Genomic DNA, 27,932 nt, shown 5'->3' with positions numbered 1-27,932 from the left:
CAATCATGCTGGGGAAAGCGTCACGCGATCCATTTCCGCCCAACTGCTCACGTGCTGGGTAAGGATGACAACAACGTCCGACGTTTCCTCGCCCTGCCCAACGGGAAGCCATTTCCGGTTTGCGTACCTCAACAAAGATGGCGGACGAGGCTACTCGCCGGGTAGTGGCCGAGCTGCCTTTGCTGAAGACGAACGCGGGTCCGCGGGACAAGGAGCTGTGGATTCAGCGGCTGAAGGAGGAATACCAGGCGCTCATTAAGGTACGTGGTCCTTCGCGGTGAGGAGTGGGAGCTATGTGCCGGAAGGCTGACGTGGCTGCGGTGGCGACTCCGCTGCACTACGGTGGCTTCAGATGGTCAAGTATAGTCAGGCGTTTTCGTGCTGCTGCAATAGGAGAAACTTGCGGGGCCTGAGGCTGCAGGGCTGTTGCCACTTCCCTGGGAGTGAGCCCCATCGAAATCAGTGGGACTTGCTTCTGAGAAGACCAGCCTCCACCCACTCCGACGCCTGCCAGTTGTTTCGAACTACGGCTCCCACCGTGCAGGGCCTTTGGCTATGTTTCCTGGGGCTGATGGGAGTTGTAGTACGAAACGTCCTGGACTGATGGTCCCCGGCCAGATGGTTGTACAGTGGTACCTCAGGTTACAGATGCTTCAGGTTACAGACGCTTCAGGTCACAGACTCCGCTAACCCAGAAATTGAGTTAAGAACTTTGCTTCAGGATGAGAACAGAAATCGTGCTCCGGCGGTACGGCGACAGCAGGAGGCCCCATTAGCTAAAGTGGTGCTTCAGGTTAAGTACAGTTTCAGGTTAAGAACAGACCTCCAGAACGAATTAAATACTTAACCCGAGGTACCACTGTACTGTGATTCAGGAGGGTTTGTGCCCAGGAAAGCTACCAACCTAAGTGCCATGTTCCGCACGCTGCTCTGTGCGGATGGCACTCCTGAGTAAACACACCCAGCACTTGTGTCTGAGTTCACCTTTCTTTTTCTCTCTCACCCCACGCCCCAATTGTTTTCTGGAAGCTTACTGAGATGAGATCTTGGGGGGGGGGGGGAAACAACTATATTTTTAACTGTAACTACTTTTGTAACATTTTAACAGTTTTACTTAAAAAAAAAAAAGTGGGTAGGTTTGCTGCCCTGGGCTCCTTTGGGAGGAAGGGTAGGATTTAAATTTAATAAATAAACCCACCCTTCTAAAGAACCCTGGGATCTGTTGCTTACTGCTCACAGAGCTATGATTCGCAGCACCCTTAACAAGCTACAGTTCCCAGAAATCTCTGTATGTGTGTGGGGGGGAGGGGTTATTTTAAATATACAGCTGCAGGAATAATCCGTAACCTGCCTCTGTCAGATTTTCAAAAAATGTTCATTACAGACATCATGCTATGGAGGTTACTTTGCTGACTGTTTTATTTTATGGATTCTTTCTGTAGTATGTGGAAAACAACAAGAACGCTGATAACGATTGGTTCAGGCTAGAGTCCAACAAGGAAGGCACAAGGTGAGTACAAGGGAGACCCCCAAAACTTTGTGGAGAATCCTGGGAACTGTAGTTTGTTTTGGGGTGCTGGGAATTATAACTCTGTGAGGTCTGCACTCTGAACAAACTACAGTTCCTGGTATTCTTCATGACTGTTAAAGTGGCACAATACAGTGGTACCTCAGGTTACATACGCTTTCAGGTTACATACGCTTTCAGGTTACATACGCTTCAGGTTAATAGACTCCGCTAACCCAGAAATAGTGCTTCAGGTTAAGAACTTTGCTTCAGGATGAGAACAGAAATCGTACTCCGGTGGCACGGCAGCAGCAAGAGGCCCCATTAGCTAAAGTGATGCTTCAAGTTAAGAACAGTTTCAGGTTAAGTACGGACCTCCGGAACAAATTAAGTACTTAACCCAAGGTACCACTGTAGTGCTTTACATGTATTGTGAATATATTCTACAGCACTTGGAGAATGTTGAAGACACACATTTTTACCCTGGCTTTTGGCAATTGGGATGTATATTTTTATTTCTGTAAGTTGTTTAAACTGTTTTTAACACTGTTTTACTTGCTGTAACCCACCCTGGGACCTTGATGTGAAGGGTGGGGTGATAGTGGCAATAATAATAGTAATATTAATATTGATTATTATGTGGATGTGACTTTAGTGCGACAGGAGATGTAACTTTGTCTTATCTCTCTTTCTTTCCTTGCCAGGTGGTTTGGGAAATGCTGGTACATTCACAACCTCCTGAAGTATGAGTTTGCTGTTGAGTTTGATGTGAGTCCTTGCCCCGTGCCCTCCTTTGGGCTTCCTGGCCCTCCTGCCTTTCATTCCTCACTTTCTGTGTGAGAGCTGCTTCCTTTACTTTTATATATTTTATTTCAACAATTTGTATATCGTTTAATCACAGTTGCCTGTAAGCAGTGAACAAGAAACCCAATGCAATGTGACTGAAAATGAGTTAAAGCTATACAGTCAGAGTTCAATTAAAAAGCTGGCTGGAATGAAATGGTTTTCAGAAACCGTCGGATGGTCAGCTACCTGTGGATTTTGGTGAGGGCTAATTAGGTCAGCCTATGCAGGATTTCTAAGTATTAAGCTCTGCTTAAACCCCATTTGCAGATTCCGGTAACATATCCATCCACTGCACCGGAAATCGCCATCCCAGAGCTGGATGGGAAAACAGCAAAAATGTACAGGTCAGATGCTCTCCTCCTCTATTTTTGGTGTGGTCTAGATCACAATTTCCCCTTGTATCTGTCCTGTTAATGCCCCATCTTAATACCTCTGTGTGTCTTCTTGCAGGGGCGGTAAAATATGTCTGACGGACCACTTCAAACCTTTGTGGGCCAGGAATGTACCTAAATTTGGGCTGGCTCATCTCATGGCCTTGGGGGTGAGTTGTAGGTGTGAGAGTGTGTGTGCAGAACATGTGTTTGACTGGGCTGCTTGGGACATCATTTAGTAAGCCCCAAAGGGCTGATCTTGTCAAATGAGTAAATTGCATTGGCAGCAAACCTTCTGATTGAAAAACTGTGTCCTGCAAATAAGTATCAAAGCATGAAAACAACACGGGAGTCTTCCAGTTTCTTAAAGTTGAAGAAATGCATTGCATTGGTTTTTGTGGAACAGAGCTCGTGTCAGTTGTATCCATGATACATCAGGGGTGGGGAACTTATTCTGGTCTGTAGGCCAGATCTTTCATTCCGCATCAGCTGGCAGGCTAGGATCAGAAAGCCATCCAGAAGGGAATGTGGCTCTCAGGCTGAAAAATGGGTTCCTCACCTTTATTGTAAATAATACAGTGGTGCCTCGCAAGACAAAAAGAATCCGTTCCGCAAGTCTTTTCGTCTTGCGGTTTTTTCGTCTTGCGAAGCAAGCCCATTGGCGGATTAGCGCTATTAGCACTATTGACATTTTAAGGGCTAAAAACGGCTTTTTTAGGCTTAAGGGATTAGCGGTTTTGCTGCTAAAATGCTTTTAGCAGCTTAGCGCTTCAGGAAAAGGGGTTTTGGAGCGGAAAAAAAATTCAAAATTTTTCGTCAATTTCCGTCTTGCAAAGCAAGCCCATAGGGAAATTCGTCTTGCGAAGCGCCTCTGCAAACGGAAAACCCTTTCGTCTTGCGGATTTTCCGTCTTGCGAGGCATTCGTCTTGCGGGGCACCACTGTACTGAGCCTAGATAGGCAACTTCATATGTTGGATGTGAACTGGGAAGCCTTGTAATTGTAAATATTGTTTAACAATCCTAAAAATGGAGGAGAGGGCTATTCTCTGTCAAGTATGTCACATGGCCAAGGAAGGGGAAGGGAAGCGGCCCTGGTGGCCTCCTGACGGTCCTCTCTCTGTCTTGCAGCTGGGACCCTGGCTGGCTGTGGAGATCCCAGACTTGATATCGAAAGGCCAGATTGAGCACAAGGAGAAATGAGGCAGGCTGTGCGGCCTGCGGGTGGAGGCTAGGCCTCGGCTGTTCTCCTAGGCCTCAACCATCAACAGCTGCAGACTCAAACATGTGCCAGTGACTTTGTTTTGTGCTTCTCTGTGTAACTTCTGAACCCCGGACTTCCCACTGATCCACAGAACATGACTCACTAATTAAAAAGAAAAGAAAAGAAAGCCTTTCCTCAGAGCTGCTGTTTTGCTTGTCTCTTGAAAGGCCACCCGAACGCACTGTTGTGGCAAATCTTATTTATTTATTGAGAAAGATTGATACACCACTTCATCAGAAAATAAAACTTTAGATGGTTTACATAAAATGATAGGGAATATTTATTTAAAAATAGCAATAAAAGCAGACCTTGGGTTGTAACCAACTATGTTTTACTTAGAGTAGAACCGGTGAAATTAATAGAGCTAAGTTAATGCTGCCCATTAACTTTAATGGGTCTGCTCTGAGTAGGCACTGGATACAACCCTTTAAAAACGTAATAACATTGAAACAAAGGTGAAAACCAAGAGGTGTTGAAGGCAAATGTCTGCATTGCTTAGCAGTAATAGCGCTGCTCACGCATTCTAAGATACCCAAAACATCAGTGCGGTTTTGAAATTGGTGGCAAATATTGGTGCAGTTTTGAAAGCTTCAGTCCGCAATCTTGATTCAAAATGGCATTTGATTGTATGTAGCCATAGAGAAAAACCTGCTCCTTGATCTCCAGAACCATCAAGCAAAATTGGGTTATGATATCTTAAGAGGTATCCAAATGCATTACGAACTGACAAACTACAGTGGTACCTCAGGTTAAGTACTTAATTCGTTCCAGAGGTCTGTACCTGAAGCACCAATTTATCCAATGGGGCCTCCTGCTGCTGCTTCGCCGCCGGAGCACGATTTCTGTTCTCATCCTGAAGCACTATTTCTGGGTTAGAGGAGTCTGTAACCTAAAGCATATGTAACCTGAGGTACCACTGTACTTTCCAAATACAGTGGTGCCTCGCAAGATGAAAAGAATCCGTTCCGTGAGTCTCTTCGTCTAGCGGTTTTTTCGTCTTGCGAAGCAAGCCCATTAGCGGATTAGCGCTATTAGCGGTTTAGCGGCTATTAGCGGCTATTAAAGGCTTAAGGGATTAGCGGATTAGCTGCTAAAAAGCTATTAGCAACTTAGTGCCTTAGATAAAGGGGGTAGGGAGCGGGGAAAAAACCCCAGGAATCGCAAGACATTTTCGTCTTGCGAAGCAAGCCCATAGCAAATTCGTCCTGCGAAGCACCTCCAAAACGGAAAACCCTTTCGTCTAGCGGGTTTTCCGTCTTGCGAGGCATTCGTCTTGCGGGGCACCACTGTACATAGTATAGGTATGGTTTTGCAGGGAGCAGCATTCTATCTCTGCTACCTAGGAGGGATAGGTGTGTGTGCAGGAAGAGAGGAATAATCTATGAGGAAAGACTAGCTCAGGGTAGAACATCTTCCATCTCTGTGTGTTGCTGGGACAGACCTCAGCCTGAAACCCTGGGGAGCCGCTGCCAGTCAGGGTAGACGATACTGAGCTAGATTGATGCTGGAAGATTCAAGCCATGGGATTTGCTCCCACAATATGTTGTGGTGGCCACCAAATTGGATGGCTTTGAAAGAGGATTGGACAGATTCATTTTCATACCATAAATTAGGGTTGCCATACGGCTTTGGCTGTAATGTCTGGAAAAATCCGGACATATAGCAACCCACGTTGGAAGTGTAGGTTTTGGTGAATTTCCTCTGGATTTTCACTTTTTGAAATATGGCGACCCTACTATAAATGTTCAGGGAGGTAGGTGGATTGTTATATTTTTGTTGGTTTACATAGCAACAACTGTGTCCCTCCAGAAAGCATGAATGCACCACAGAAAAACTAATAAATTAGAATGGTGTGTGGGTTAGGGCTCAGTGATATATCAATATAAATCACAATGTGGAGCCAGGCAACGCCTCTCTCGATTTCTGCAGCCCCTGTTAACTCCGCTGGCTCAACTCTCCCCTGTGTCCTGCAGGGGGCAGCGAATCAGAAGAGCTTGTGCTGGCAAAAATAATGCAGGGAAAACCGTGAAGCCAGCCAGAGCCTCTACATAGCTCCACCCTTATTTCAGAAATCATGATATGTCAGAATATTGTGATGTTCTGCATGGTGATATCTTCTTCTTTTTCTTTATTGGTGATCACTCGTAGCAGAGTAAGGTTCTCTTCCATAAACACAGTTTTACCAATGAGTCCATAAGTGACTGTGGAGGCCAGTTCTGGATTCACACGTCCTTCCACAGTGGGGACATTGGTTTCCGGGTGGGTGTTGATCATGGTGTGGATTTGCCAAACGTGCCTTCCTCTTAGCACGTTTCTCCTTTGCGTCCTGAGTTTGAGTGTTTTCAAAGCCCATGACACCTTTGGTAAAGGCTGTTCTCCAACTGGAGCGCTCGCAGGCAAGTGTTTCCCAATTGTTGGTGTTTATACTACATTTTTTTTTTAATTGCCTTGAGACAGTCTTTAAACCTCTTTTGTTGACCACCAGCATTACGCTTTCCATTTTTAAGTTCGGAATAGAGTAGTTGCTTTGGAAGACGATCATCAGGCATCCACACAACATGACCAGTCCAACAAAGTTGATGTTGAAGAATCATTGCTTTGACACTGGTGAGCTTTGCTTCTTCCAGTACACTGACATTAGTTCGCCTGTCTTCCCAAGTGATGTGTAAAAATTTTCGGAGACACCGTTGATGGAATCTTTCGAGGGGTTGGAGATGGCGTTTATAAGTGGTCCATGTTTCACAAGCATCCAGTAAGGTTGGTAGTACAATAGCTTTGTAAACAACCATTTTGGTTTCCTTGCAAATGTCCCAGTCCTAAAGCACTCTGCACTTCAATTGGGAGAAAGCCGCACTTGCAGAGCTCAGACGATGCTGGATTTCAGCATCAGTGTTGGCATGGTGATATATCATCATGTTGAAAACCAGATATTGCCCAGCCCTAGTGTGGATGGTCCAGATAGAATCATAGAATCATAGAGTTGGAAGAGACCACAAGGGCCAACCCCCTGTCAAGCAGGAAACACCACCAGAGCACTCCTGACATATGGTTGTCAAGCCTCTGCTTAAAGACCTCCAAAGAAGGAGACTCCACCACACTCCTTGGCAGCAAATTCCACTGTCAAACAGCTCTTACTGTCAGGAAGTTCTTCCCAATGTTTAGGTGGAATCTTCTAAACATTCATCCACCATTGAGTGCTCTATTATTCCATCAGTGACATGTTGCAGAATACGCCCATGAAAAAACATCAGTCTGGGGGCTTCCTCAGTGTGACTGGATGAGGCCCTGTGTGAGTTTAATTCTGTGCAAGCAACACTGCCTTTCCCCTCAGTTGATATTTGCTGAGCCATTAATGAATGGGTGGAAGGTAGCATCCAGCTGTGGATGTCCGCAAGCCTGGTGCGCCCTGCAGGAGGTCCCGCCGGGTGTGCAAGGTTTGGGGCGGCAGCCTGCAGCCCAAAGCACGGGGCGAGCTGCGGAGCCCGCCCTGTGCTTCGGGCAGATGTTGGCTCGCAAGGCTTGCAGGCAGCAGCCTGTTCTGGGGGATGGGGTCAGGGGAAGCTCGGGCTTCCCCCACACCAGCCCTGCGCCTGGGGGGGAAATAAACATTTTTTTCTTTATTTCCCCCTCAAAAAACTAGGTGCGTCCTATGGGGCGAAAAATACGGTAACATGCCCAGTATCCTCTCCCCTTCATCTTCTCAGTAAGCTGATATGAAGCGAGTAATTAATACAGAGGAACGTGAGTACTGAGATGAGCAGATTTTTGCAAGCTGATCTAGGAGGGTTAGCTTACCACCATCACAAGGAAACAATTCTCCTCCTCCCTGGGAAAGAGGAGTGAATTGCCTCAGAGGCAACAAAAAGCAGAATAAGCATCCTCACAGGCTTGTTATGAGGTTTCTCAAATGTGGTTAGTTTGCATAAAAATGTTTAATGTTTTTCGATTACAGTATATGGTTCAAGGAAACATGGGTGTGTGTGTCCCCCTCCAAGTATTCCATTTTAATTAAAAATAGCTTTTAGGGCAGGTGTCGTCCGCTATACACTTTTGCTTAGGGGGTTCAGCCCTATTTGATTCGCTAGTGGTTGATGTAAGAACAGTAAGGCATGCTCACTTGCAAGGAAAAAGGTTTACTTCAGTGTTACAACAAACTCCTTGCTCTGCTCAGAAGTAAGCCCTGCCCTGTTCAATGGGGCTTATTGTCATGTAAGTGTGCATAGGACTGCAGAATGTTGTACCAGCAATGCAGTCTTGTCGCATTTTAAAAAGACTAATGTAACAAATATAGGTAAAGGTAAAGGGACCCCTGACCATTAGGTCCAGTCATGACCGACTCTGGGGTTGCGGCGCTCATCTCGCTTTATTGGCCGAGGGATCCAGCGTACAGCTTCCGGGTCCTGTGGCCAGCATGACTAAGCCACTTCTGGCGAACCAGAGCAGCGCACGAAAACGCCGTTTACCTTCCCACCGGAGCAGTACCTATTTATCTACTTGATCTTTGACGTGCTTTCGAACTGCTAGGTTGGCAGGAGCAGGGACCGAGCAACAGGAGCTCACCCCATCGCAGGGATTCGAACTGACGATCAGACCTTCTGATCGGCAAGTCCTAGGCTCTGTGGTTTAACCTACAGCGCCACCCGCATCCCAATGTAACAAATATAGCACATTATAAATCTATTTGTTAGCCTTCAAGGTGCAGCCAAGATCTGGAAGTTCTTGTTACATTTGAATTAACTCCCGTCAAACAAAGTGGATATAATTATGATTAAATATCCTGCAATTGCAATTCCTATGCATTTAACATGGAAGTAAGCCCCATTTGTTTATTATCATTTCTTATTTCTTAAATGATATTTCACCCTTCCTCACAAAGGAGTTCAGGACTGCAGACATCAACAATAAACATTAAAGCGCACGCACACGCACACACACAGCAACCTGGAAATAGTTAAATACATTCTGAACAATAGTTTAAAATTTAAATTTAAAAGCATTTCTATTCTGCTTAAAATTTAAAAAATCTCTTAAGTGGTGTGAATGACTTCTGAATAAACATTCATAGGATCTGGTTGCAGCTCGCGAATAAATCACAGCGAACGACTCCCAACTATACAATACATAGACCGAATCCGGCTTGCAAAGCGTCCAGCCTCTTTTTTTTTTTTTTTTTTAAGGCTACTGCGCCTTTAAATTTCCTGGGACGCTTCCCGCCGTTTCCATGGCGACGGAAAAGGTGAGAGTGGCAGGTCGGGCAAAGCAAAAGCTGACTGTGACGCTACCGAAACAACAAAAGGAGCCTAGGGAGGATGAGCTGCGCACGCGCAGGTCCCGTCAGTCCGTCGCCTGCGCGCGCGGGGCCCGAAAGGCGTGCCAGCGCCTGCGCGTTGCAGCCGCGCGAAGCCGGCCTCGGCCGGGCAAAAGCGCGGAGTGCGGCGGGGAGGGGGGAGGAACAAAGATGGCGGCCCGTGCTGCAGGAGTTGTTGTTGCCATGGCGTCCTGCAGGAGGTGAGGCCCACACACCTGAACTCCTTTGCGCCACCGGGGGCCTGTTGCGGGACGGGGTGGGGTTTGAGGGCTGGGGGGGGGCGAGGGCCGTGTAGCACGAAGGGTTAAGAAGGGGGCTCTAAAGGCTCGGTTAAAAGGATGCTATGGGGGCTCCTCTCCTTACTTGAGTCGTGGGGCCGGCTGTGGGTCTGCATGGGGGGTACAACGCGACATAGGTAAGGCCCACCTGCCTAGATGGTGTCTAGCGCAGGCGACATGCACACGCTGTGCCTGTATAACGCGAGGGGAGGGGGAGGGCAGGGAGCACAATTTGACATTATTATGTAATCGCGGCATAATAATATGTGGGGTGAGTCTTGACGGGGTGGAGTTGGGGTTTGTGGTTTTTATTTGGGGGGGGGACTTCCCTCCCCAGAGTCCTCGGTGAAGGGGGTGGGGAATGGGCTTCTCATGGGGGCTCTGGACTGCGAAGGAGGAGGGCTCTAGAGGTCGGCAGATGAGGCTGTGCCGCCTAGGAGTTGGGGTGGGCTCTTTGTGACAGCAGGAAGACCCCCCAACCTCTATGGAGTAAGTGGGTCTGAAGTGTGGCTTGGAAGTAAAACAATTGGGGGGGGGTGTTCTGGGTGTCAGTATGTTTTTTATGGCATTGGCCTTCAGCTGGTGGGTTTGGGGACTCTGCTAGTGAGTCACGGCTTGTCCCAAGGTGGGTTACAGCAGGAGCATGAACATCATGCAGATACACGGTAAAAATATTAGGGAATGGGTCCCGAAATGTATGAATGGGTTGAAAGTGGGTCCTGGGAGTGAAAAGGTTGATGACTACTGTTTTATGGGATGCATGGACAAGGGCTACTAGGAGGCTGCCTCTTGAGAAGGACATCGTGTCGAGGGCGAAACCAACTTCATCTATCTGCCAGTGGAGGATCAGCTGCTCCAGTCCTTGGTTTTCCTCTTCCCTCCTCATTCCATTTTCCTTTCACATTGTGTCTATTGAATTGTGAGCTTGTGGGCAGATATTGTCTTATCCTTTAATTTACAAACAGTGCTTAGAGAATTTTTGGAGCTTTGATAATGATGATAATATAGGTTTTAAAGTAGGAAAGGTATGGACTGTCTTTTTAAATGGGAAGATGCACCCCAAATCAGGAGATGGATTTGTGGAGGGTAATAGATGTGTTTTAGGTGTTTAGATATGTTATTGGGTTGTACCCAGGGCTAGTTCTACCCATAGAAATGAATAGGCATGGCTAATTCAGTTCCATTTCAATGAATCTACTCTGAGTAGAAGTTGGATAAAAACCTAGTATTTAAATGGTGTACAGCAGTGTCATTATCTGGCTTTATGGTGTTTATGAAGATTTGGTCAAATTCACAGAAAATGATAGAGCTCTGAGTGTCTCTTTGCTGCCGCAAGATATGACAGTAGTAAAGATTTGAAGGAATTTTTTTTTAATGGTGAGGTGGAGGCCACCAGGTGTCTTGGCTTCAAACAGGGTTAGACATACTTATAGGAGAGGAGAAGGCTGTTGAACTTCCATATCCAGTAGAGGTGGAGAACCTGTTAGGCCCTCCATATGTCATTAGACTACAACTTCCATCATCCCTGGCCATTGTCCATGCTTGCTGGGGCAGATGGAAATTGGAGCCCAGCAGCATCTGGAGGGCCACAGATTCCCCATCCCTGATGTACAGGTTGAGACTACCTTTGAATTCCCCAAACATGAATGGAAGATTGATACTACTTTATCCCTGGATGATGGAAGCTTTCTGGAGGGACCTGACTGGACAAAGTTTGTACTGGAGAACTGGACCTTTGCCTGACATTGGTGGGCATGATCTATCTCTCCCAATAATGTTTTGCATAACAATGAAGCTTTGGAACTCCCAGGGGATGTCTTGTTTTCCACAGTGAAAAGAAGCCAGTGGTGGTTGTCCTCAAGGATCACATCTGTGAGCCTCCAGATGTTAGACTCCAACTCCCCTCTTCCCTGGCCATTGGCCGTGCTAAGAGTTGGGTTCCAGTTAAGTTGCGGGGGAGGGAGACACAGTTGTGGACCGGCTGATAATAAAGAGAATTCTGGGATTTTTGTGTATGTAAATAATAAGCTTCTAGAAACCAAGGGGACGTGGGTGGCGCTGTGGGTAAAAGCCTCAGCGCCTAGGGCTTGCCGATCGAAAGGTCGGCGGTTCGAATCCCCGCGGCAGGGTGCGCTCCCGTTGTTCGGTCCCAGCGCCTGCCAACCTAGCAGTTCGAAAGCACTCCTGGGTGCAAGTAGATAAATAGGGACCGCTTTATAGCGGGAAGGTAAACGGCGTTTCCGTGTGCTGCGCTGGTGCTGGCTCGCCAGAGCAGCAATGTCACGCTGGCCACGTGACCTGGAAGTGTCTGCGGACAGTGCTGGCCCCCGGCCTCTTGAGTGAGATGGGCGCACAACCCTAGAGTCTGTCAAGACTGGCCCGTACGGGCAGGGCTACCTTTACCTTAGAAACCAAGGGGAAGTGCTCTTGTGCTTGAAGCCCGCTTGTGGGTTTCCCGCAGGCAGTTGGTTGGCCACTGCGAGAACAAGATGCTTGACTAGGTGTTGGCCTGATCCAACAGGCTCTTCTTTTGTTCTTCTTTTGTTTTTCATAGAATCATAGAATTGTAGAGTTGGAAAGGGACCCTGGCAGTCATCTAGTCCAACCCCCTGCAATGCAGGAATCGCAACTGAAGCATCATTAGATGGCCATCCAACCTTTGTTTAAAAAACCCCAAGGAAGGAGAGTCCACCACCTTCTGAGGAATTTTTGTTCTTCTGTTTCATCTCCTGTGCCTGTCTCTATTCATTCCTCTTTCCTCTGTGTCCCTATGAATATTTTAGAATATAAGCAAAGGACCACTCAGGCTTCTTCAGTGTCATTTATATAAATGGGACTCTCTGTATATAAGTAAATGAGGACGTGTCGAAATTCTGTGTGCCGAGAAAAGCTAGATTCTATAACCGTGGCAGAAATTATGCTGATAATACATTTGCATATTCTTTTTTCATCTACTCTCTCTTGCTTCTGCTGTGTAGTGACAAATAACTATACCGGTTACAGAATCTTCTCTTCCCCTGCTTGCTTTCAAGTCTTACTTTGCAAAAAAGGAAATGTTTTTCTGAAGGCTAGCTCTTTACTTTGATCCCCTATTCTGTGATTGGGTGGAATTTGTGTGTCCCAGCCTGTTTCCTGTGGGGTCTCAGTGGGCATAGCTCTGTCTCCCATAAGAAGAGCCCTGTTGGATTGCACTAAAGCTGGGGTGGGGGGGGGGCAGGACCTTGTGACCTCTAGATGTTGTTGGACTGCAGTTTTCATCTTTGAGTCCAGTATCCTGCCTTTCCTAGTGACCTGCCAAATGCTCCACAGTCAGAGCATGAAGGCACCGGCCCTCTTCTGCTGCTTATTTTGTTCCTCAAGTCTGCATAATTCATGTAATTCCCATAGTTCTGCTTAAGCAGAACTGAATTTGGCACAGAAAATTGGTTTTCCCTTGTTTTTAAATATGTCACTCAGAATCTTGTTGCCTCTGTAAAGACCTCCTTGAGTTTTGATTTCCAAAGAATTGCGCCCGGAATGCAGAAGAAATCCCCTTTGGCCAATGGTAGCAGAGGAAACTGAAGGAGAACCTCTGATGGAGAATGGTTAGCCAGCAGCTCTCTGAAGCTCACAAGCAGCTCAAAGAGGCAATAGCCCTTTCCTGTTCTCCGCTTCTTCAGCAGCTGGTATTCAGAGGTATACGGCCTCTGAACTCCACTAGCCTTCGTGGCTGCTACCCATTCATAGACTGGTCCTTCACGAATGCATGTAAATGCCTTGCAGTACCACCTAAAGTCATATAACTACACAATGCCCTAAAGCTGTTTGGCTGATACCACTGTGGCAGAACTTTGGGCCTGGGGGCCGAATGCGGCCCTTCAGGCTTCTCTGACTGAGCCAGGTTGCCTCTGGCTTGCCAGGATGGAAAGATGTGTGACCTTTGCGTGGCCTACTATACAAAGTAAGAGTTGCACCCATTGCTCTGCCTGGTTTACCACTGACTCAGCCCTGACACTGGCATGTGGCCCCTGGAAGACGCCCCATGAGAGAATGTGGCCCTTGGGCTGGAAAAAAATGCCTGACCTCCCTGGAGTGTTTGTGATTTTTTGGTCAACCTTTAGGTGTCCTGGTTATTGTAATAAAATGTCCCATTTAGGTAAGTAGATGCACATGAAGCTTAATTCATGAAATAATTTAATGCAAATGTGAGTGAGCAGCGACGCTGCCTATTCCCTCTTGCTGCTCTCGAAGCTTGGAACTCCCCCCTAAATATGTACACGGCGCCACCTCTCCTCCCTTCCTTCAAATCACTTCTCAAAATTAACCCTTTTCTAAGGGATTTTTCCTCCTGAATTCTTCTTTCCAGCTTTAACCAAGTTTTAGGCCGATGTAACTGCATCTGCCCACAATTTCTCCCCCCTTCGTTGTTTCTCCCATTGTCTGTTTTGGATTGGAAGCTCCTTGCAGGCGGGCACCTCTCTGCACACCTCTCTGTGACTTACTGTGCCCCAGGAATGGGAAGACTATGGCCTTCCTGATTTTGCAGAACTACAACCCCCCTCATCCCTGCCCACTGGCCATGCTGCCTTGGGCTGATGGAAGGGCCGCAGGGTCTCTGGTGCTCCAAAGCTTGCACTGACTGGCCATACTGGGCCGGCTTCAAGGCTCTTAACAACTTGGACACCTCAGGGTCCACCTCTCCCTTGTATCCCTGCCCGGTCACAGAGGTATTCAGGGGAGTCGCTGTTAGTGTTAGTTTCCCCCCATGGCTCAGATGCGCCACATTTGGTAATGTGGGCCCAGTTTTATGGAACCTCCTTCTAGCCAAGGTCTGACAGGCCCCCTCCCTGTTGAACTTCTGTGCCTTCTTAACTGGGTTAAAAAAATAATAACCCAGCAGGCATTTTAATTTAATTCTGATTTTGTAATTTTAATTGGGTTTTGGTGTCATTGTATTGAGATTTTTGTGAGCTGCACAGAGATGCTATAATGGAGAGCTATATAAAATGTCTAAGCAAATGAATAAAAATGTGAAGGAAACACCCATTATGTTACAGGTACTCCCAGCCAGGTGGCCTTAGGCTTTGGTTTCCAAGGTTTTGACAATCTGCGTACCTCCAGAGCTCCTTTCATGCCGTCCTTGGAATGACGAGAACTATTAAACCTGTATCGCAGAAATAAAGCCAAGATTCTCAGGAAGCCAGAAGCTGAGCTGAATCCTGCATTGTGTTTACAGACTATGCTCACCCTTGTTTCTGAGGAATTGGAGTTAAGATGTGGCCTCGGTTCCCCCTGAGATGCAGGGAAGCGCTTCCCTTTCCATTGGGACCACCTATCCTGGAATCTGGCTGTGGGGAGCATCTCTGAGTAAAGGCGGAGAATTTTACCAGTTTTCCTTTGCTGTTTTTTTGTCTTGCAGGGCATCTGCCAAGAGGAGCCCTCCTGCGGTCAGCCACCTCTGTGAGGTGTGAGCCAGGGGCCGGCGGGGGTGAGAGTCTAGCACTTTTTGAGAGGTGCGTTTCCAGCTTGCTGGGCTGGGGTCTTTGTGCTGCTTGGCTTTGTGCTGTCCATTTCTGTTGAGTGCCTGTTTTGAGGGGCTAAAAAATTTCCATGCTTTTATTAAATTGGAAACTGGGATTTCCCAAGAGTCTGTGGGCTCAGTCCTCTGAACTGACCTTTCCCCACAGTCTCCTGGTTTAATTGCTGCATTGTTTTAATGTGTATTTCACTTAAGGGTGTCTATATTGTAAGGTGATTGTGTAGTTTAATTAGGAATGTTTCTACTTCAGTGTTTTGTTTCCTTTATACACAGTAAAAAGCACAGAAGCCTATCCTGAACGTTAAGTGGCATATAAAGTTGTTAATAACTGATTCTATCCAGCTAAATCCTACTCAGAGCAGATGCACTTAAGTCAATGGACAAATTAGTAATAGCTATTTATTTCTCAGTTGGCTCCAACCCAGTATTAATAACCAGTAGCCTCATATTTGGCATTGCTCTGGAATGATAAGGAACCAAAAAACCAGTGCAGCTCTGAAAGGTTCAGTCTGCCATCTTGATTCCAAATGATGCCCAGCTGTATCCAACCATAGACAAAAGCCTGGTCCTTGAGTTCTGGAGGAACCATTATGCCAAATTTAGTTATGATATCTTAGCAGGTATCCGAATGCACAGCCAACAAATGGTACCTTGGTTTAAGAACAGCTTAGTTTATGAACAACTTGGATTAAGAACGCTGCAAACCTGGAAGTAGATGTTTTGGTTTGTGAACTTTGCCTTGGAAGCAGAACATGTTCTGCTTCCTGCTGAGTGTGTTCCATTTGTAAATTGAGTCCCCCGCTGCTGTGGGAAAGCACGCCTCGGTTTCAGAACGCTTTGGTTTAAGAACGGACTTCCGGAACGGATTAAGTTCGTAAACCAAGGTACCACTGTATTTCAAAAACGTAATGTGAAGAAACAGACCTGACCGTTTCCCCACTTCCCGCTTTTGTTTCTTTTCTCCCCAGGGCCCTCCTCTATCTCCTCTCCGCCATGCCGCAAGCCTCCGAGCACCGCATGAGCCGGGCGAGAGAGCAGTCGGTCATCACCTCTCAGCCGAAAGCCACCTCCAAGCTCCCCAATGGACACCGAGCCCCGAGCCAAGAGCACCGTGGCTGCTCCTCCGCCGCCTCCAACGGACTTTCCGTGGCGTCCAAACTGCGCCCGTTGCCGCCCAGGCCAAGCCCTCTGGATGACAGGGGCAAGAAGCTGGAGCTCGACCGAGGCCGGGCCTCCAAGCGCAGCGACACACTGCGCGCCTCCGCCTCCCGCCGCGGCCCCGTCAAGGCAGACCACGCCCTCAAGGTGCCCGGCTGCCCGCAGGCCGGCACCATCTCTGGCAGCGCCTCCTTCACCATGCCACCCGGCGTCCTCCTGGGCGGGCCGGACTCAGACTGCCGGAGCAGCAACCTGCTGCGCTCCAAGTCGATCAGCATCGGCGACCTGAGCCAGTCCGGCAGCCGCGGGGAGGAGCAGCTGAGCGCCGTGCTGAACCGGCTTGCTCTCCGGGACCGCAGCCCATCGTGCAGCCACAAACATGGCCTGGGCGCCCTGGCCCTGAAGAGGAGCTCGTCTCTGCGGAGAGTCAACGTCACCCCCGGGGCAGATGGGAGGCCGTCGCCCACGCTGCTGTCCGTCCGCACGGAGGGCTGCCCCAGGACTCGCGCCCTCGACCCGCAGGCCACGGAATACGCTCGCTCCCAAGACGTCCTGGTATCCACCAGCCCACCCCAGAGCAAGGGCCCTGTTCCGAGCAGGCTGGAGGAGAAGGCCACTGCTGTAAGGGACTGGCAAGGGGTGCCCAGCAATGATCCTCTGTGGGGGAATGGAGGGCTCCAGGCTTTACAATAGGGTACACGGTGTGAAGAAAGTAGATAGAAGGAACTTTATTAACCTTAGAATCCAGGGCTGTCTAGGAAACTGATTGGCAGTAGATCCAGGGGCAAACTGAAGAAAGTAATTCTCTGCAGCACATATAGATTCACTCTTGGCATCTCTGTATTTAAGCAGTTGCCTGGGAGTTGTAGGCACAAAGGAATTCCCTGTGGCAGAAGGCTCCTGGATTCCTCTTCCGTCCTGCACCCCTCACCATTATCCCTCCTCAGCCAAAATACTTTGCAGAATGCTTTCCCCTTCCTCCCTGGCTGCTAAGAATCTGGTGTCCTGGGTTTCCATACTAGACATGGAGGACCAGCCTCTTAGCAAGCTAGTGTTTAGAAAGCAAAGTGTGGGATACTTATTATTTATTCAATTTATATTCCACCCTTAATCCAAAGATGTCAGGACGGTTCCTAAGATAAAAATACAGGATAAAAGCACAAAATCGATAGTTAAAACCAAAATGAAACAATAACCCCACCCCAAGAAACACATTTAAGAGCCGTAACTTTTGTGGCACTCTGGGGAGTACGTTGCCATGAAGTGCAGTCGCAGTCGCCATTTTGGTTTGTCTTAAAGCAGGATTGGTGTAACCTGTGGCCCTGCAAATGCTGCTGAGCTCCAGCCTCCACCCTCCCTGACCATTGGCCATGCTGGCTGGGGCTTACGGGAGTCCAGCAACATCTGGAGAGCCAGAGGTTCCCACTCCCTCCTTTAAAGGAAGGAGAGAAGACAAATTTGTGGATGACTTTTGTTCATCTCTTGATCGCCTGATAAAGCTCCCATGTTCAGTAGCAATATACCGCTGAATACCAAATGCTGGGGACAGGCTGTTGCCTTCACAACCTGTTTGTGGGTGCCCCAGCATGAGCCAACTTCGTTCTCTCCTCTCCTGGTGCATCCCCCCTAACCCCCCCCCCAATAATTGCCCCAGAGGGTTGCGTGAGCAGAAACTCACGCTCACTGGATTTCCCTTGATGTTTATGCTGTCCGCTCCCGCTAGTTTTTAACTGCTTTGTTTCATGTTCCTCCCAGGCAGACATGCACGCACGCAGGACTCTCCTTGGCAGGCGGCTAAGTATCTCTAACAGAATAGACAGCCACAAGAGTTCCCAGCATTCCTTGGGGGTGAGTCTGTGGGGGGGGAGCACCGTAGTCGTTAAGCTGGTTTTAAGTGGCTCAGCTGCATTAGACACACTTAAGTGGGTTTATCGGCCATGGAACCTTGCGGGTTGGGCTTCGGCGAGTCGGACAGAGATCCTTCTCTGAGAATTCGCAGGAAGCCACCACCAAAGGAAGGTTAGGGGAACTGGTGGTAGTTTGCCTGGTTTAGATTTGAACTTCCCTTATACTACTAAGGCAGAATACTGGCCCATCTAGTTCAATATTGTCCGCAGTAACGGGCAGCAGCTCTTTGGGATTTTCCATCCCTACCTGGAGATGTCAGGACCATCTGTGTCTAAAAGCAGATGCTCTACGCCACTGAACTATCCCTCCAAAAGAATAATAACCATTGAATGGGTTCCTGTAGAGCTGCCCCTAGCTGTTTGCTTTCCCCTTTGCCTCACAGGAAGGCTGCCTCTGTATCCTTCATATCAATTACTTACAGTCCTGTAAATACTGGCAGGTGGCCAGCATGGATCCGGTTCCCCAGGGCAGGAGGGTGGAGTTCTGGCCTGACTCCCACCACATGCCAGCTGCTGGAAAGTGAGACAGCACAGGCATGGCTTCTTACAGCAAGGCGCTTTTGGTGTCGTTTGGGTGGCAGTGAGAAACTTAGGAAGCCTCTGTATACAGAGTTGAGTTTTATCAGAACTGACTCTTGAGGGTTTCAGGCAGTTGGCATCCCCAGGTCTACTTGGAGAGGCCAGAGACTGAGCCTGCAACCTTCTGCATGCAAGGCAGGTGCTCTTCCACTCAGCTGCAGCCCTCCTCACTCTCAACAGTGGTCCAGACAGAGAGGAGGGCATAAGAAGCTGTCTTCTACTGAGTCAGACCATTGGTCCACCTAGCTGCTCAGTATTGCGTACACTGACTCCAGGATTTCAGGCAGGGTTCTCTCCCAGTCCCACCTGGAGATGCTGCCGGGATTGAACCTGGGACCTTTTGCAAGGCAGATGATTTTCCCATTGAGCTATGGCCCTTCCCCAAGGAGTGATGGCTGTTCATTGTGCTGTCGCCCAGACACGTGGTTTTCTTTTCTTCTTTCTGTTTATTGCATGGTGAAAATCAGTGAAGCTTTTTGTGGACAAACGTCGTCTCAAGGAGCAGCCTCTGCACAGTTGCATTGCAAACTGCTTCCGCTGGTCCATCTGCCCCTTTTGGAGTCATCTCAGGAGATGCCTCCTTGTGGCCTCTTCAACACTTGAAAGCAGGAGGCAGATGGGAGGGAGGGAAAGGAGACTTTTCTTTGGGGATAGCCTATCGAAAATCACATTTGTTTCCATAGAAACAGATGCATGGAACAAAATGTATAGAGTTAGCAGATGTCTCCCCTAAATCTTTTCTGTGAGTGCAGGGACCGGTTTTTATTGGAGGGGGTGGGGATGGCTTAGGGGAAGGCACATTCTCAAATGTGCCCATTTTCTTCCACTGCTGTCCCAAGCTGGCAGTCCTTTTGCTGAACCTGGACTGATTTGGGGGTAAAATGTCCACGCCCAGCTCCTAGCTCACTATCTGCACCCGGTTCCCCTGCTAGTGACTCTGGTCGACTCAGGTGCTGACATCTTCCAGAGTTGTAACGGCTAATTAATTCCCTGGGGCAAGGATTCACTTGCGCAGTTTTTATAGGTCTGTGTAACTGTCCGACTTGCCCTGCTCAAGGTAGCTTTTGGGGAACGTCCCCTGTGCCAAGGTGGGTTGGCCCACTGAGAAGTCGTCCGAAGCAGTTACCCGCTGGGTCTCGGGGCTTTTCTCGAGGACGCTGCAGGGGCCTCTTGGGGAAGCTGCTAGCCGTAACCCTGGTCACCCTGAGCTGTGTATATTTGCTTTGGTTGTGTTTTTGTTTTGCCGCGCCGTTCCCTCCCTGGCTCCGCAGTTCTCCGAAAGCGTTGCTGCTCCCCAAAGTAGCTCTTCCTGCTAATTAATCCCGCCGAGATGAGCCTCCAGGAGGAGCCAGGAATAGCCAGGGGAAATCGGATCAGCTAATGAGCTGCTGGCTTATAGGGACGTGAGGGAGGGCCCGCCAGTCCTTTTCCCCGCTTGGCGCCGCGCAGGACGAGGGCTGCGCCTCTCTCTCGCCGGCTCTTCAAGCGGGAACGGGCAGCGGGGGAGCCATGCCGGGGCTCCAGGGGGCCACTCTGGTGGAACTGCCCCGGAAGCTGCACCGCACATTGGCCACCAAGCGGGAGCTTCATGGCCGAGCGGCGGACATCTCTGAGTCCGTGGTCCACACAGCGGTGATGGGGCTGCTGCTGATGACCAGTGAGGTAACCCTCCCCCCCCAATCTCTCCCCGTTGCTGCCCCTAAGTTGATAATGTCTGACGCGGCTTCATTGCGTGGCTTTATTGTACAGAGGTGCCCTGAGCCTCTTTTTCCGTATCCTTTACCTTTTACCTTTTTGGTTCTTTGGCTGGATTTATACCATTCCGTTCCACAGTTTTCATTGTAATGAAGGATGATTAAGAAACTTGACTATTAAAAAAAACCTGCTGTTTGCTGGGAGAATTTGAGGAACAGGGAGCTTTGGCCTATGGGACACGGCTGCAGCTGAGAAGAGCGTGGAGAATGCTTTTCCTTGATTTCATAGTGGATGAGAGCAGCGCTTGTTGAATTATTTGTTTCTGACCCAGTAGTTGCCTTTAATTCTGGCCAGCGACTAGGGACCCAGTTACAGTGTTTGTGATGAGATGTTTCCCTCCTTCTCCTCTTCCGTCCACTGCAAGAAGAGGAGAGGACATTTTTAATAGCTGTTTGAAAGAGTTTTTTCTTGGAGGATCTACCCTGTGAGAGAAACCTGCATTTGCTGCAGTTCCCTTCTATGTTACTAAATTCATACCCCGCTTTTTCCTCCCAAAGTTGTCCAGAGTGGAAAGCACACAAGCAAGAAAACAATCTGAACATCTTAAAAACACCACTCCAGTACGGATGCAGGCCTGCTTTTATTGCACCACACAGCTACTTAAAAATGAAGAGGCTTGGTCTTCTTTTGCAGTTGGTCTCTCTGATCTCAAGCTCTTCCTCCCCTCCACCACAAAAAAGGAAATTGAGTAAATCGACCAGTTAGTGATGCTGCTGGGGTGAAGTGGCTGTAGGTCAGGGCACAACCTTCCTGTCAAGGGCCAGTGGTCTAAAGAAGGGGTTGGCAGGATATGTGGGGCTGATGGACTCCAGTTCCAGATATTGCTGGACTCCCACCAGCCCCAGCCAGCAACATCTGCAGGGCCACAGTGCCCCCCTTTGGAGTATACAACAACAACAACAACTTCATATGCTCATACAGTTCTCTTACATTGGAAAAGGACCATAGTTCAGTTGATCAAGCCCCTCCTCTGCCCTCAGAAGGTTCAATCCCTGGCATCTTTAAGTGGAAAAGACTCTGAAGAAGGCATGGCTGTTGGTGTGGAGCCTATTGGGTCTTCTGGATGTTGCTCAGCCACCTCCCATCAGCCCCAGACAGCAGGACCAAGGTTAGGGAGTTGGAGTCCAACAACGTCTGATCCCAAAAACGTCTGAAGGGTGCCTGATTCCTTCCCCCTGGAGCTAAGGAAGGATTGGTATCCGGACTTGTTTGGGGGCATGCAGCTCCTGTTTCAGAGCTTCTTGGTTGCAGTCTTAGAAAAATGCCCCAAGGGTGCCTCTCTCCCCCCCCCCCCCAACTTCTTGATTGTGTTCAGATTTCCTTCCTGTCACGGCAAGTCGCACAATATAATTGCGTGTATTTAAATCCTCAGCGGTTACCGCTCAGGCTAACCTGCTTCAGAGCCGCTGTGATTTGCTCACTCCTTCTCTGCTCGAGACGACTAGGTAGGGGAGGTGGAACTCCTCCACAGCTGGAAGGGAGAGGTGGATTGATTTGAGAAGCCTGCAAAAGGCAGCTTGGCCAGAAAGTGCAGTGGAACGACCCCTAGACCATGGAGAGGAATCATGATGGGGGGTTGGGGAGCTCTGGCAATGCCACAAAAGAGACCTGTGCCAGTCTTTGGGATGCTCACTCTGTATGTGTACTTAAGTACAGATGTATCTGTCCATCCTGCATGTGGAGACGTGAGACGAGCCAAACCTATTATTCCCGCTGTCACAACACGCAAAGCATCCCTCCCTCTCTGTCTCTCTCGTTCACTCTGTCATTTGTTTTTGTTTTTTCCAGACGCATCACACTCTCCTGCTGGGCTCTGGGCACATAGGTCTCCGCAACCTTGGCAACACGGTAAGAAGTGGGCGCTTAGCCTCCCCACCCCCAGGTGAAGAGAACGTCCCCCCCTGCATAAGGGACTTGTCACAAAGGTTTCTTTTGAAAGGCCCCAACAATGTGCAATTTTTGTTATTCAAAAGATGCCTTAAAATAACCGGCATTGAGAAGTCGAACTTGGTAGGAGGCGAGGTAGCCGTGTCAGACTTGCCACAATGAGAGCAGCAGAAGTGATGTCTCTTATTGAGTTTGTTGTGCGTGTGTTTTAAAGCAAAGGTGGCAAATCTTTTCTGGGTTGGGTGAGATTTGCATCTTCCCCACCCCTGGAGGGCCACATTTGACAGGGGGGTGGGCTTGCCCACCTGCCAATTGCCTGGATCCACAGTGGCATCTTGCGATGCAGCGCTTTGAAGTCCTGACTTTCGGGACTTCAAAGCGCAGCGTGGGACTGTTTGAAAGCCCTTTTGCAAACCGCCCCAGCTGCTCTTTAAAACTCCAGTTTCAGAGGCCACATTTGACAACCTGGTAGGCCAAGATCAGCCTGTGGGTTCCCCACCGCAGATGATTTTGACCTTTCAACTTGTGTGATGTGTGCATATTCTGCACAACCGCTCTGTGCCGAGTGCAGAAAACAAGTTTGGAATTCTGCATCCAGGTGTTGTTGAGGGTGGTGAGGTTGGGTGGTATGCTCCACGAATGTTCTGCACTAAGCACCAAAATCGGACGCAGGACCCAACATCTTTGGAAACTCGGTGGGATTTTAGGTGCTGCCTGAAGGCAGCTTGCAACCCTGCCGCTACAGTCCCCGTTCCTAACTCTTGATCCCCATCTGGAAGTTGTGGGAGCCTAGTAACAAGGACACACACACCCAGCAGCTGTGCCAACCGCAGCATAACTAAGAGCATACACTGTGGTTGGTTGTTCCAAAATGGTAGCACACTCCTGTTTCCCACCACCACCAGGAGGGGAAAAGGGGAGAGCGTGGAATTGAAGTCAGGATTGCTGGCTAGGAATATGGGTGTTTTATTGCATTCTGCACTGGAGCACTAGGTAGCGAAAGTTCTGTTCACAATTGTTCCCCCTCCTGTCCAGGCACCGACTCACCTCAGGCCTTCTTTGCTCCAGCAAGATTTTATTTATTTAAAGGCATTTTAAAACAGCTTGTTTATTACAGTCATACCTTGGATCCCAAACGCCTTGCAAGTCAAACATTTTGGCTCCCAAACGCCGCAAACCCGGAAGTGACTGTTCCAGTTTGCAAACTATTTTTGGAAGCCTAATGTCCAACGCGGCTTCCGTGGCTTCTGATTGGCTACAGGAGCTTACTGCAGCCAATCAGAAGCCGTGCTTTGGTTTCCGGATGTTTTGGAAGTCGAACGGACTTCCGGAACGGATTCTTTTCGACTTCCAGCGTACGACTGTATTATTATTCACTAAACAGTGTGCAACATAAAAACCGCGGGTTGTAGCCAATGCAAATCCTATTCAGAGTAGACCCATTGAAATTCATGGACCTAAATTAGGTGTGTTGGTTTTTGAAATATTTCTTACTGTGTTTTCAAGAATAAGGAAATACATCAGCATAGGAAGTTACTTGTTGAGTAAAGTACCGTATATATCCATGTACAGTGGTACCTCGGGTTAAGAACTTAATTCTTTCTGGTGGTTTGTTCTTAACCTGAAATTGTTCTTAACCTGAAGCACCACTTTAGCTAATGGGGCCGCCATGCCACTGCCCCGCCATTTCTGTTCTCTTCCTGAAGCAAAGTTCTTAACCCGAGGTACTATTTCTGAGTTAGCGGAGTCTGTAACTTGAAGCGTATGAAACCTGAAGCGTATGTAACCCGAGGTACCACTGTATAAGACAATTTGTTTTTCCAAAAATAATGCCAAAATTTATGGGGCGTCTTATACACGGATATTGCCGACTGGCGACTGGTTTTTGCTGCGAGCAGGAATGTTTCATTGGCGATAGGGATGTTGATTTGTGTATGCGGCAAGGGCTGCTGCTGATAGGCTGCTGCTGCGGGAAGTGGGCAGTTGAATGGCAGTTGCTGGCGGGTGATTGTTTTTGGGCCCCCTCCCAAAAACCCTCAAAAACTGTGGGCAATCCACTCCAAAAAAAGCTGAACAACTGAGGACAACCCTCCGCAAAAAAACTCAACAACTGTGGGGCATCTCCCCCCTGAGTCCCCAAAAGGGGGGCATCTTATAGACGGCAAAATATGGTGTGTTGGTACAACTGTATTACACAATTATACTTCCACCAGTCAGCAAACAACCATTCGCAGAGCCTCTGTAACAAACTAACTAAATGAAACAAAACTAAAATCTCCTGCCATGTTGGTCTCCCCACCCCTCTGAGTTGAACCAACATTGGATACACCCCAATGGGAGGGGGGTTTATTCAACTTGTTTTTGCTCAGAGTAGACCCGTTGAAATTGATGGCAAAGACTAAGTAACGGCATTCTGTAATACAGGGGTAAGGATGGAAAATGTCCCGTTTTCAAGTCCCCGCGAGTAGAATTTTCCCAGCCGATTTAAAGGTTCTCCCGGGACTGTACAGGGCAGGTGACCTTTCAGGTAGCTGCATCCTGTGTGTCTTCACACCATCCCTTTTGGGGGAACGGGAATGCTGCAGGCCATGATGATAACCCCCATTGTATCTCCCCCTCCAGTGCTTCATGAATGCTGTGCTTCAGTGCCTGAGTAGCACCAAGTCCCTGAGGGACTACTGCCTCCGTCGGGAATTCCGGCAGGAACAGCCCAGCGCTCTGCGGACCCAGCAGGAGCTGACTGAAGGTAAAGGGGGGAAGCGGAAAGACCCTGCCCTGCTTTTTCTGTTGTTGTTTTCCCTCCCGTCGGCAGAGTCGGTTATGTAACCAGATCACTGTCTGAACGAGCTTCAGCTAAAAAGGATCCTTGCAGTGAGCCAGCAATCTAAATTGGTCTCTGGAGGGCCTTAATCCAATCCCGGTTGACCACTATTATATAAGTACCTCTGCCTTGAACAAAGTATTATATAATTAGAGGACCTAATTCCAGCACTGTCCTGTCCTGTCCCTTTCTCACCTGCGAGGTATTCATAGGCCACCGTCTCTGGCCTTCAGCTTGCAAACGTATTACAGGAAACACCTCAATAAATATTGTGGGACAAACTGCCCAGGCTTATAATCCACAATTTTGAGGGTGGGGTGGAATGGTGGGACAGGGAGAGGATTATGAAAGTCACTCCTAAAGGAGCGGGCGTTTGATATTGCATTGTGTTTGCACATCTTTTTCCATTGCTCCAGCCCCTCCTCTGACCCCCTTGATAGTTTTCCACCAGCAGGATCTTTGAGCCTGTCCTGTTGGGAGGGAGAGGGTCTAGGTATGAGTTCTGCCTCTGCCACCATCTTCCCTGTGCGGCCTTGGACAGGCCACATACCTAACCCCAAGCCCCAATTCCTCATTTGTAAGACAAAACCAGGAATGGTAGCATATTTGCCGCGTTTCGAGGAAGAGGAAGCAAAACGAAATTTGCTGAGTGTTTCCCCCAGTGTAAAAATGGAGAAGGAGAAAGGGAACAACTCCTTTATTTTCTTTTTTGTGGCTCTTCATTCTCCAGCCTTTGCAGATGTCATTGCCACTTTATGGCACCCCGATTCCACGGAGGCCGCCAACCCCAGCCGCTTCAAAGCCGTCTTTCAGAAATATGTGCCATCCTTCACAGGATACAGGTGAGGCAAGTTGGGGTGCCCATGGCCTTATCCCTGCCCCAGTGCGGTTGCACATTTCTTACCCACCCCAACATTTCCCCCACCCCGGCCTGCCCCCAACCCTTCTGCCTTTCTTCCGTTTCTAGCCAGCAGGACGCTCAGGAGTTCTTAAAATTTCTCATGGATCGGTTGCATGTGGAGATTAACAGGAAAGGGCGCAAGACTCCCAGCATCCTCTCTGACGCCAAGCGACCCTCAGTACTAGAGGACACGGACACCTTGAGGTGAGGGCAGAAAATGTGGTGCCATCTTGTGAGCTGGGCAGAAGAAACTGCTCTGTACCACAAATCGGAGCATGCTTCTATTTTTTAAAGGGGAGAGGGCAGGGATTGAACCCGAGACCTTTGGCTTGCGAGGCGGGTGCTCTACCGCACAGCTACAGTTCCTCCCTGAATGTGTCAAGCTGCTGTATACCAGGTCATCTATCCCTGTACAGTCAAGTTGCATCATCTGGGAATTTTACTTACACAAATTCAGCTTTACATGCCCAGCTGCGGCTCCATTCCAGCCTTTTTCTTCTGCCTCCATTTCTCTCTCTCTCTCTTACTCACCTCCCCCCCGCTCCCTTCTGCTGCTCACTTTCACATGGGGGAGTGAGGGGAGGTAGCAGAAACATGGGGGAGGCCTGCCCATGGGACTTCACCACCACCAGCAGCCAAATGAAAAGTAACTTTAGCTATGCATGGTTTTCACATATATATGCAACACCTGGAACTAAACCCTTGCATGTGATGCAACTTGACTGCATTGTCTGCTGATAGTGGCTCTCTACAGCCTCAGGTTTTTGGCAACTCTGCTATCTAAGAGCTCTTACGTTTTGTTACTGTTTACAGTCATATCTCGGGTTGAAGTCGCTTCAGGTTAAGGCTTTTCGGGTTGCACTTGGTGGCGACCCGGAAGTAACGGAGTGTGTTACTTCCAGGTTTCGCTGCTCACGCATGCACAGACGCTCAAAATGATGTCATGCGCGGAAGCGATGAATTGCAACCCACGCAGACACGGGGTCGCGGGTTGCGTTCGCTTCAGGATGCGAACGGGGCTCCGGAACGGATCCCATTTGCATCCAGAGGTACCACTGTATATAAAGTGATCGTTTGAATGATGCCAGTTTCTACTATTGACACAATATATGCCGCTTTTCAGCCAAAAGAGACCCGCAAGTCAGCTCACAAAAGAATAGATACACAAATGCCAACACAAATGATAAAAGTTCAAAATAATTAACATTTGAAGAGTGTTTGACTGCGTTCGTTTTCCTGCCAAAGAGGCAAAGAGCATTCCCTAGACACAAAAAATTGAGAGCAAGATCAAATCTTTAAGCAGCGGCTCCTCCTTATAAGAGTCCCAGTTAGGGGGCAAGGCAGGTAGAAAAGCTTGCCCGGGTTGATTCCAGGAGTCTTTCCCATGACTGGAGATCCTTGGAATTAGATCTGGAACTGCTACAGTGGTACCTTGGGTTAAGTACTTAATTCGTTCTGGAGGTCCGTTCTTAACCTGAAACTGTCCTTAACCTGAAGCACCAGGTTAACTGTCCTTAACCTGAAGCACCACTTTAGCTAATGGGTCCTCCTGCTGCCGCTGCGCTGCCGGAGCACGATTTCTGTTCTCACCCTAAAGCAAAGTTCTTAACCTGAAGCACTATTTCTGGGTTAGCGGAGTCTGTAACCTGAAGCGTAGGTACCACTGTGTATGCAAAGCACAGGCTCTGCTCCTGCTTTATGGCCTCCTCCCCTAAACACCGCCTCAGAAGAGAGAGGAGATAATGCTAGAAGGGGCTTCCCAAGGAAGCTGAATGTTGGAAGATTCAGGACAGACAAAGGAAAGTCATTCACTCAGTACAGAGAGTTAACCTGT

At 48.6% G+C, this 27,932-nt stretch overlaps 2 protein-coding genes across 7 annotated transcripts in view; both read left to right on the top strand.

Annotated features, from left to right (window-relative positions):
* The first annotated feature begins 90 nt into the window (after positions 1 to 90).
* UFC1 (ubiquitin-fold modifier conjugating enzyme 1) lies at positions 91 to 4,113 on the top strand. 2 transcript variants are annotated; one of them, XR_014506138.1, is made up of 6 exons: positions 91 to 260; positions 1,443 to 1,510; positions 2,212 to 2,275; positions 2,621 to 2,697; positions 2,804 to 3,305; positions 3,675 to 4,113. XR_014506138.1 is itself a non-coding variant. In XM_083418679.1 (6 exons), exons 1-6 carry the CDS (start codon positions 138 to 140, stop codon positions 3,923 to 3,925), a joined length of 495 nt encoding a protein of 164 aa, XP_083274805.1. In that variant the 5' UTR covers positions 93 to 137; the 3' UTR covers positions 3,926 to 4,113. The 2 variants fall into 2 exon arrangements, 1 of the variants encoding a protein (XP_083274805.1); XM_083418679.1 differs by having other exon boundaries at positions 93 to 260; positions 2,804 to 2,894; positions 3,854 to 4,113.
* Positions 4,114 to 9,295: 5,182 nt separating this feature from the next.
* USP21 (ubiquitin specific peptidase 21) overlaps positions 9,296 to 27,932 on the top strand; it is a gene marked incomplete at its 5' end in the record, with an annotated part of 28,382 nt that continues 9,745 nt past the window's right edge. The window contains 8 exons of one of the 5 annotated variants that reach the window (XM_083418499.1): positions 9,296 to 9,494; positions 14,971 to 15,064; positions 16,059 to 16,869; positions 18,004 to 18,096; positions 22,278 to 22,337; positions 24,999 to 25,122; positions 25,928 to 26,039; positions 26,165 to 26,302. In XM_083418499.1, the coding sequence (XP_083274625.1) occupies positions 9,296 to 9,494; positions 14,971 to 15,064; positions 16,059 to 16,869; positions 18,004 to 18,096; positions 22,278 to 22,337; positions 24,999 to 25,122; positions 25,928 to 26,039; positions 26,165 to 26,302 (1,631 nt within the window). Of the gene's footprint in view, positions 9,495 to 9,867; positions 10,062 to 14,970; positions 15,065 to 16,058; positions 16,870 to 18,003; positions 18,097 to 22,277; positions 22,338 to 24,998; positions 25,123 to 25,927; positions 26,040 to 26,164; positions 26,303 to 27,932 lie in introns of those variants that run through there. The other 4 variants (XM_083418502.1, XM_083418500.1, XM_083418501.1 and 1 more) reach the window with 4 other exon arrangements.

This window comes from Podarcis tiliguerta (assembly GCF_965153285.1).
Source record: "Podarcis tiliguerta genome assembly, chromosome: 16".
In the NCBI taxonomy this organism is placed as follows: domain Eukaryota; kingdom Metazoa; phylum Chordata; class Lepidosauria; order Squamata; family Lacertidae; genus Podarcis; species Podarcis tiliguerta.
This window is presented reverse-complemented; position numbering and strand designations above follow the sequence as displayed.